This window comes from Micropterus salmoides, unplaced genomic scaffold (genome assembly GCF_014851395.1).
Source record: "Micropterus salmoides isolate LMB-PRFRI ecotype aquatic unplaced genomic scaffold, ASM1485139v1 Ms_hic_scaffold_14, whole genome shotgun sequence".
In the NCBI taxonomy this organism is placed as follows: domain Eukaryota; kingdom Metazoa; phylum Chordata; class Actinopteri; order Centrarchiformes; family Centrarchidae; genus Micropterus; species Micropterus salmoides.
Window position 1 is genome coordinate 21,593,560 of NW_024040485.1, and position 10,775 is coordinate 21,604,334.

Below are 10,775 nucleotides of genomic sequence, written 5' to 3' on the forward strand. Positions count from 1 at the left end.
GAATGTTGCTGGAGGGACAGACAGATAAAAAATCTTATTATTTTATTTTGTTATATTATTATTTGATGTAGAATAGTATTAACAATAGAAGTAGCAGAAGTGCAGAAGAACACACTTTTACTTTTTTCACAATATATAAGGTTTTTAATTAATCAAATGTAGACTGTCAAACGTATTGGTAACTTCTGATTTTAGATGCATACACAATTACCACGGACCATTTTTTAAAAAGTGGAAGTGAAAGAATTAAGATTAAGGGAAACGCCCACGTACTTTCCATGGAAGTTCCCCACCCATGTCCATGGTCTAAGTTATAGCCATGCTAACTTTGTGTCCTGGACAATATTTGTAAAGAAAATATGTGTGAATTTTATCCATATTTTGAGTTTTTAGTTCATAAAAAGTTATAACACCTGCCTTTGAAAGCAGCAATTTTGTCAGATCAATGTTTTGTGTTTACTGTATTTGGACTGTGATGGAAAGAATTATCCATAATATTAATCATTGTATGGAAATGCACTCAAGGCTTTTTAAAACATATTATAATAGTCCTTTAATCTTTTAATCCTTCCGCTGTTCTTGTCATTTTGTCCCTGTACATCACATGATTATTTGTTTTGCTCCTATGCGACTTCGCATGTGTAGTGCATATTTATGTATCTACTGTATGTGTGCATGCACATAAAGCTCAGAATATATCTGTATTGATGTGTGCCACCCTTCAGACAATAAAACAGTCATCAATCAATCAGCTGATGTTTATTCATCAGTTTTGACATTGTTGTGAATAATTTTAGAGCATTATAGCCTAAATTGTTATCATTAATTATTAGAGCGAAGGTGGTCTACATTGTCATCATATAAAGTGTTATTTTATAGTGTAAAGTTAGGATCACAGTGTTAAAACTCTATAGCTCCAAGTGTGTGTGCTCCTTTTTGTATCTAACTGCCCAGGCTCAGCAGTAGCACGCATCAAAAACACCAGCAAAGGAAAATATAGAAGCAGCATCAATATAGTTCATCACAGTAAGCCTATGTGAGCTTAGAGTGAACTTGCTTATAGCCTATGTGAACGTCTCGGGTTGCGTATGTAACCCTTGTTCCCCGAGAAGGGGAACGAGATACTGCGTCGGTGACGACACTATGGGAACGCCTCTGGGCGTGGCAGGGCTGAAATCATGAATGAAACTACTCCAATCCTATTGGCGTTGCTAGAATGGTAGCGTGTGATGGCGTAACTGGAGACGTATATAAGCACGCCGGCACACCGGACACATTAGCTCTTTGCTAATGAAGCAAGGCACTCCAGGCGGGGTGAGGTGTGGCGGATCGACGCAGTGTCTTGTTCCCCTTCTCGGGGAACAAGGGTTACATATGTAACCCAAGACGTTCCCCATCGAGGGAACTCGAACTGCGTCGGTGACGACACTATGGGAACGAGAATACCCACTATGCCACGCTGAAGCCTCCGCCTGCCCCCCAGTGTGCAGTAACCCATAGGCACGACTAAGAGGAGAGCGCACAGGTGCTGGGTGCAGAAGGAAGGTCCAGACTGTAAAACCGGATGAAAGTGTGAGGAGTGGCCCAGCCAGCTGCCTCACACAATCCTGGAGCGAAGCCCCTGCGAGGAGGGCCCTAGAGGCCGCCATGCCTCGAGTAGAGTGCGCCCTTACGGCCATAGGTGAAGGTAACCCGCGCACCTGATAGGCCAGGGAAATAGTCTGAACGATCCAGTTGCTGATCATGTGTTTAGAAGCGGGCAGCCCAGCCTTGGGGGACCTGAAACACACCAGCAACTGGTCTGCTTTCCTCCACCGGGAGGACCTCAGAGTGAAAATACTCAGTGCTCTGACCGGGCAAAGCAGATGAAGTCTCACGTCCTCCGCCGTCACATGAGGTGGGGGATGAAACGCCTGCAGCACCGTAGACCCTGCCAACCTGGACGGAACCTTAGGGACATAGCCAGGGGTGCAGGATGGCTCTGACCCTCTCCGGGGCAAACTCCAGGCATTGAGGAGAAACCGAAAGTGCCTGGAGATCCCCCACCCTCCTCAGAGAGGTGATAGCGAGGAGAAAGGCCATCTTAAGGGTCAGGTGATTGGCCTCAGCCGACTCCAGGGGTTCGAAGGGGGCCTCAGCCAACGCTTCGAGAACCACTGCCAGGTCACGTCTGCACCAGGCTGTGGCGACCGCGTGGCAGCACGCTCTTCTTCACGTTGAGCCGCAGCCCCAAACGCTGAAGGTGGGCGAGGACGACATCTCGATGCCGAACCGCTAACTCCCGAGACTGAGCCAAAATGAGTCAGTCGTCGATGTAGTTCAGTATGCGGACGCCTTGGAGCCTCATCGGGGCCAGAGCTGCATCCATGCATTTGGTGAACGTGCGAGGAGAGAGTGCTAGGCCGAACGGAAAAACCCGATACTGGTACACCGCGCCCCCGAAGACGAACCTCATGAACTTCCTGTGAGAGGGACGGATGGAGATGTGGAAATATGCGTCTCGCAGATCTCGCAGATCTATCGAGCTTGCACACTGCCCGTGTCACCACCTCCAAGAGCTCGTCATAGCTTGGCGCTGACTGATGATGTTGCTCCAGCTACCGGAAGTCTTCCTCCTCCATAATGCTGAGCACATCCAGCTCCTCAGAGCCGGACAGCTGCAGCCTCTCCACACCTCAAGCGGGAGAAGCCGAAAAGCGGGCTCCCGAACGGGGAAGAGGGGAGTCGGAGCCAGCAGACAAGGCGGTCCTGATGCTTTCAGAGATGTCGCGCTGGGAGCCCCATCACCAAAGCCACCGCGCCGCCTCAGCGACCGCCGGGCCCGAGCCACGGGGAGAACGTATCCGTACCGTTCTAGCAACGCCAGTAGGATTGGAGTAGTTTCATTCATTCCTTTCAGCCCTGCCACACCCAGAGGCGTTCCCATAGTGTCGTCACCGACGCAGTTCAAGATCCCTCGAAGGGGAACTTTGAGTGAACTTGCTGAAGGAATTTTTGCTGACCGTTTTCGCGACGGATTGGTGATGAACAGAAAGGCAGCAGATACAGTCAGCACTATATTAAGATTACTGTAAGAAACCAAGCATTAATGAAAGATACAGCATTACACATGTTATTCTTGTATTAACTTTTTTTTTTATGTAATTGTGTGTCAACTTATGCATGTACAACTTTTTAAAAATACGGTGAAACTGAAGTTGAAACATAATGGAGAACTTCTTATCCAGTAATGCAAAAATATAGAAAATCACACAGTAATGAATGACAGCTGGAAAACATTGTTAATTGATAAAATAACATGTGTAAGCAGCTTAACAGAAGAGGATATGAAGTTCACTATAAGGAGAGGAGGGGGCAAATTAGCCCAGAAGAGACATATAAGGCTGTCTGCTGACCACAGGGTTGACACCATCCTCTGACCTGCAGGGATGTTGACTCTTGACCGTCTCCAGAGAAGTTTTTGACTACAAACTTATTGACTATAGTAGAAAGTTAATGGAGTATTTTTTGACGAAGTTTAAAAAGCTTGTGAAGGTGGGGACAAGGCTTAAGTGGCTCAGCCTGATCGTACATCTGATCCAACAACATTTATCTGTGGAGCTGCCCAGAGCACACTGACCTATATTTCCTTATCTCCCACATATATTTAGTTATTGACTGAATAGAACTTTTCAAATAGATGTTGCATGTTCCTTTGTTGGTTTAGTTTGCATCTGACACCTATTGAGCTTGTTGCCCTGTTTATTTATGCGTCTGTATATTGAGAGTAATGTAAAACCAGAGTCAGATTCCTTGGATGTCTACACATACCTGGGCAATAAAAGTGATTCTGAATCTGATTCTTTCTGATTATTGTGTTTTTCATTTAATTATTAAACCATTCCACTCCTGCATTAGAGCTGCAGCTACACTGTTAGACTAAAAGACAGAAATCACCTGTTTGACAGTGTCTCAGCTACATACAGTGACATGAACTGTTAGGAAAGTTTGTTGCACGTAAATGCAGTAGACAAGCATCCATGGCACTGATTAAATATAAATACAATGTGATGAACACAATTTGAAGACCAGATGGTTGTTCAGAGACAGAATGTGGGTTTATTTGTGGTAAAGTAGCACATGTGATGTAATTATCAGGTTTGTGTGTGTGAGGTGTGCTAGTGCTGCCTCCTTCTGGAGGGTCTTTGAAAAGATCTTTCATTCAGTTTCATCATCTGCCACCATGAAATAAATATGTAAATTAAATTAGGTGAAAAAATAAAGTCTACATAATCTAGACAACCACAGAATAAAAATCATATTACGATAGTTAATATTGTTAACAAGTAGCATCTCAAGCATCAGTAACAGTGAGTTTTTGAGAAGTGATTTGAAGGATTACACAGATTAATACCCTCTGTCTAATACCCTAATACCTGTTGTATCCGAGTCAAAGGGCCCAGACAGCAAACACTGTGCAAAAAGAGATAGTTTCTGTCATGTTTAATGCTCTGTAGTACTAGTAACAGTACTGATATGCTGTGTTTGCAGCCATGCCTTTACACAGTGAGCTGCCTGCAGCCACCAAGGGGCAGCATAATATCCCATAACATCCAGGGCTTCCCTTCACTACTTTCTTTGTGATATAAATTGGCCTCACTGAATCCATTAAGTCTAGAAGTGAAACAAGTAATCAATAAGGCTACTTACTTATTTAGGGTATTTTAGGTTACTTATTTAACCTTCTCAGTTCTAAGGATTTTATGATTTTTTAAATGTTTTATATCATTTCAAACTGAATATCTTTAACCTTTGGACTGTTGCTGATATTATACAAACCGAATCAAGAAAATGATGGGCAGAATAATTGATAATAAAATGATAAATAAAAATAACCAGTACTCCAGATGTAGCGTCTCGACTAGGGAAATAAAATCAAACACTGCGCTCTGTTGTTATTATGTTAATATATAATATATAGATTATGATACAATTATGTAGAAAGTTCACTTGTACAAGGTTTCAGTTACAATACATTGAGAGGTTGAGCTACAACAAAACTAGCCAACCTTAAGAGAAATACATCTCGCGCCAGTCCTTTGGATCTCGCGCGCGGTTTCGGTGGGCTTTAGCACGCTCCATAGCACGGCCAATCAGAGGCCAGTTTCCCGCAGAAGCGTCCCGTTGCCATGCAGTTGTCCTGAAACCTGTCCTGGTCCTGGTCCTGGTCCTGGTCCTGTCCCTTTTTATATGCACACCCATGGTCCTATCCGGCTGCGAGGGTGAGTTCTGCAACAAGTCATTCATTCATCACTTCATTTAATGTTCAATGTAAACAGAGATTATTTCACTTTGAGAGACATATTTCAAAAAGTAGTTTATTTTCTGGATTGAGCTAACATTGCCAGAATTCATTTATGTATTCAAATGAATTGTGTCTTTGTGCAAGGTTTGGGAATATCAGATGTTCATTAGTAGAATCAAAGTTAGCTCTATGCATATTATAGCCAGGCTACTCGGTAGAAACTAATTTTAGTCCAAACGTTAGAGTCCTGCAGGCAGCTTCAGTTACCCGTTGGAGACAGTCACGCCTGTTTGCTGTGTGTCTCCAATCCCACTTGAGAGCACACCCGAAACATTAGCATACGACCAATGAACAGAGCTATGCAAATGACTTGCAGTGTCTCTGACAGTTTTAATGTGAAGTTGCCAGATGCATCACTCAGTTACAGCGCATAGTGGACTAAAGATCAAGTGTGTGTGTGTGTGTGTGTGTGTATATGTAGTCGAGAAGTTACCAGGATAACTCGCCACTACAATAGGCTACTCTTTGCACTAAAGTGGACTTGGATTTTATGTACAACATGACATTTGAGGAACTAAGTGGGGATTATTCTCAAGAAAGGTAAATAATGTGAATTACGACTAAAGTTGATGCATGTTTAAAATTACCGACGTGCCGGTTTATGTGCAGCAACATTAACTTACATGCATTAAATAGATGGATGCACGATAAAGATAATTTCATAGCTATTTCTGTTTTAACTACTTACATACTAACTGGTGGCAGATGTTAAAATGCAGTAATTGATCAGCTAAGTTAACTGTTCTTCTGTTGGGACTATGTCGCGAGACAAGCTCCACTTTCCGATAAGTTAAGTGAGCTAACACTACGACGCTAACGTTACACACTTGTTAAAGGTGAACAAAAACGATTGAGAAATACTTGATATGGCAGTCTTAAATATGCCGTTTCACTTTCCCGCAGCTGTCAAAACGATTTCAACCGCAAAATTCACAACTGTAATCTGTGTTTTAACGTGATGAGGGACCAACTTGTGCACATCTGCTTGAAGCGACGCCGGGTGGTTAGCTAGCAGTCCAGCTAACAGTAACGTAGCCAGAAAAGAGACGGTGGAAAGTTTTTATGTGGCAACGTTGAAACGGCTTTAACATCAACTTATTTGTTTCTGTGTTGCAGAATGGATTCAGTAGCGAAAGCTTTGGAAGAAGTCCTCACCTCTGCGTTACCGCAGGGCTGCATTACAGTCGGAGTCTACGAGGCTGCCAAATCACTTAATGTGTAAGTACAAGGTTATATAACACAGATGTACTGACCTATTGACAGTTGCTCTCACACGTCTTACACCTGTACAAGGCTGCTTAACCCATGTCTAGCAAGACCATGCTTTGTTGAAATATAAATAGACTAAGAGCATGTTTTTTCACTTCCTCCCCCTCTTCAGAGACCCTGATAATGTGGTTTTGTGTATCCTGGCCACGGATGATGAAGATGTGAAAGATGTGGCCCTGCAGATCCACTTTACCCTCATTCAGGCTTTCTGCTGCGAGAATGACATCAGCATCCTGAGAGTCAACAACACCCAGCGCCTGGCAGAAATACTGGGTGGAGGGGCAAGTGGAAAACAGAGTGGGGGTGAACCTATGGACCTACACTGTGTCCTGGTCACAGTAAGCATCTTTTCATTATTAATATACATGTTTTATGTCTACACAAATCTTGTAATGTTGTGATTTTATAGCAGATGTTGAGTGTGCATGTGAGTGAAACTCTTAGAGCAGGAACTTGCCAGTACTTGTTCTTGTGCATTTGATAAACATGTATTTGACTCCTCCCTCTGTGACTTCTTGGGAATACCTTGTTTGCTGCACAGACACAGGGACTTTCTGTATCTTAGTGCAATGTAAACCGTGTATGTACATTCAGATAATTTATTCTCTTTTTATTTATACTTTCAGAGCCCACATTCTTCATCGTGGAAGGACCCTGCTTTGAGCAAAGTTAACCGATTCTGCAGAGAGAGCCGCTGTATGGACCAGTGGGTACCCATCATCAACCTGCCTGAGCGATGAACTTTAGCTGCAAAAACTTTGACTCTTATCTGCACAGGAAAAGTGGTGTGAACCCTGATGGACACATTACCACCAGATCAAATTCCAGAGCTCTGCTGACGGGGGGTGGGAGAAAAATTTGAAGGAGAAAAAAAAAGAGGCCCCACTGTCTACATGGGGTGTATTAAAAAGAGAAAAAAAGAGGAATGGATTTCCACTTTGGATAGGACTGTTTGGAGTTGCATCTGTCAGCCTTGGGAACCAAGATGAGATGGCGAGGCACTTGTATCGTCATGAGGTGGAAATTCCAACAAAAAAGAAGCATGTGTGTGCTTTTTAATGTGAAGCCGGAGACTGTACAGAAGGATTGTATCATGTATGTTTGGTAAAGCTTCTGTGACGAGTCAGAAAAGTGGGGAGAAACCAGAAAATGGAGCTGTTGAGTGGACCAAGGCCTCGGCCTCTCTCTGCAGAAACAAAGCACTTGTTGAAACACTGGACCTTTTTGCAATTTCACTTATTTGATTTAAATTGTTAATGTTGATGTTGCTATTGTCATAATTTAAAAAGGGAAGGGCTACACATCCAGTGAAGACATTCTGTGTATTTAGTGTTTCCTATGCCAGCTGGGGTTTTTTGCCACAAATGTAAAATTATTCATTTGTTACAATTTAAGTTATTTCTAATGATATTTAAGTGTATTTATGTTTCCTTTTTTTTACCATAACTATTTGCAAATTCTGAATACGTATGTATTGCTGTCAATAAAAAATTTTTTTTTGGAGCCAGAGCTGCATGTGGTTTCTCTTTTTCATTTCTGGAAATTTTAGCAAAGCCGAGCTGGATTCTGATCTGTAGCGGTTGTAAAGAGGAGTCACGTGCGGATCACAGGGGTCATGTTGGCCTCTGTGGCCTCAGTGCCATCTCTGAGCTGAAGAGAACAATAATCCTCAGCGCTCTCTCTGCGCAAGCTTCTGCCTCGGTCAGCAGGACCACGTTCATTCATCCAAACAGGCTCCCGTTTCACCGATTCTCAGTGATTTGTTGGACAGTTTAGATTGCATTTTCACCAGGTGACTTCTTGCGGTCATGTGACAGCCTAGAGCATGTGACAACTGCACACAAGCTGCACAGTTAAAGAGGACACAATACCAATATTTTACCAACTGCATTACCTAAAGTTTGTAAGGCGACCTTGAGTGTCATGAAAGGCACCATCAAATAAAATGTTTTATTATTATCATTATTATTAGTAGTATTATTATTATATTATTATTATAAAGTGCTAATAATAGAAGAGTTGTATGTGTGTCACTGAGATAGTGAGGTTACATCAGGTGTTTTCATGCTTCTTGTGTTGTTGGCCGTGTCTGACCTCGGGATTACTGAAGAGCACATGACTTGGAAAATTTTGTGAAGGAGGCACTGGCATGCAATCTGTTGTGCAAGCTGGTCTGAACTCCTCCCTCTTCCAATTGTGTCACACGCAGGCAGACACAGGTGATCTCTCTAGAGTTGAATGTCGGTGATGTCACTGGGTTGATGTAAGGCAGGCAATCCCCTCTGGAAGTGCAGAGTCATGCTCAGGAGAAGAGAGAAGGCAGAGGCCAGTTCATCTTATCACGTGGGAGAGATCATGTGACAATATTTAATATTGCAAAATTCAATGTGTTATAAAAGCTGGCAGACACCAACTTGGGGTTTCTTTACATGACTTGCAGGTAAGATGAACCAGAAATTCAACACTCTGAACAGGATGAGCAAGAATATAAAATGGATGGATGGATGGTCACAGTTACATTCCTGTGGTTTCAGCACTGTATGAAAGATTGCTTGGCAAGTGACTGGGTTTGTGACGCTGACTTGATGTAATGTAATGTGATCCGAGGGGAAAGGTTATTTTAAGATGGGAGCAGTGGATGGCTGATGTCAGTGTTATCACGCCATTTCCAGGGAAGCTGGACCAAATAAGGTTGAGGTTTGCATACCGTCATTAGTGCCTGCTGGCTGTGCTGCATTGTGTGTCAAAGTTCAAGTGAAGCATTATCTACGCATTTTCTAAAATAGAGCAGTCCTTGATGTTCTTATGGTGTAGTTTGAATTTATCAATAACCAACCCTTATAAAGTCTAATTAATGTTAATAAACATCTTATTAATGTTTATGACAGGTATATAAACCATCAACAAGTTTCTAATAAGAGCCTGTAAGTGTCTTATAATCAATAATAAATTAGTTAATTGTACTTTAGTTAACACTTATTTTTGTTTATAAGTATCTTATAAGGTCTTATAAGTGTTTTATTATTTTTTAATTATTGCTTATTAAATGTTAATTAATTAATTAATTAATGCTTATTACAAGCACCTTAAAATAAAGTTTTACCGAATTGTTATATATAGTGCAACCTGGGGAATTTACTGTGCCAAAGAGTAAGAACATACAGAAATCAATGCACCAAACTTGATGTGAAGGAAAAGGAAAATTCCCAGTTAAGATAACGGTATTGCAGAATAAAGGAAAATCCACTATAAAATAGAAGTTATACTGTGCATAACAGTTTTGATGTTCAACAAAAAGAGTATTGACCTGAAAGCAGCCTTTAGACGTCAATCAAAAAATGCCCCAACAGCCAACTAAACTCTAAATATTCACATTTATTACTAAATTCTCTAAACAAAACTGAGCAGGATCTTACTCACCTTTGCAAAAAGCTAATTTATGATGGGCAATGGTGGAGGAAGTATCCAGATCTTTTACTTCACCAACAGTACTAATACTACAATGTAAAAATACTCTGTAAATGTGCAAGTAAAAGTATTAGCTAAATGTAAGTAAAGTATAAAAAGTACTTATTTTTAAATAGGAACCCTTTAAGAGTATTAAACCAAGGGGCATCGAAAACGTTATATTTTATGCTAACGCAAACTTTTAATAAAATGTTTAATTGTAATTAGCACATGGTGACCTCACTTGAATCGCAGCACGGCATTGCACAACTCTAACTTGAATATGTCTAATCAGCACAATCAAAAATATAGCCACATCAGGGCCTTCACATACACTTTAGAATTGCATTGTGTTTTATAAGTTGATCATACCTTTTAAATGTAAAATCAAAGTAACTAGTAGTGCAAAATAAGTGTTGTGAAGTGAAAAGTGCAACATTTGCCTGAAATGTGAAGTAGAAGAAAAGTAGTATAAATGGGAAACACTCAAGTACAGTACAAGTACCTCAAAATTGTACAATACTTAAGTAAATGTACTTTGTTGATAATATAAATTAGATTTGACGCTGGCAATCTATGGGATAGTTGGGTGCAAAGGCAGTTACAGAGTTAAAATGTATTTCTATATCCTGCTGAGCCAACCAGAGGAACAGAGGTGCCACTGCAGCCCACACCCTCCGCTACTCCCTCCCTCCCCTTCCTCTCCCCCACATCA

At 41.6% G+C, this 10,775-nt stretch overlaps 1 protein-coding gene across 1 annotated transcript; it reads left to right on the forward strand.

Moving 5' to 3' along the window:
* Nucleotides 1-5,693: 5,693 nt before the first annotated feature.
* gadd45aa (growth arrest and DNA-damage-inducible, alpha, a) lies at nt 5,694-8,122 on the forward strand. Its single transcript, XM_038718346.1, has 4 exons — nt 5,694-5,884; nt 6,461-6,562; nt 6,726-6,951; nt 7,240-8,122. The coding sequence occupies exons 1-4, from the start codon at nt 5,835-5,837 to the stop codon at nt 7,351-7,353; spliced, it is 492 nt and encodes a 163-aa protein (XP_038574274.1). The 5' UTR covers nt 5,694-5,834; the 3' UTR covers nt 7,354-8,122.
* The last annotated feature ends 2,653 nt before the right edge of the window (nt 8,123-10,775 follow it).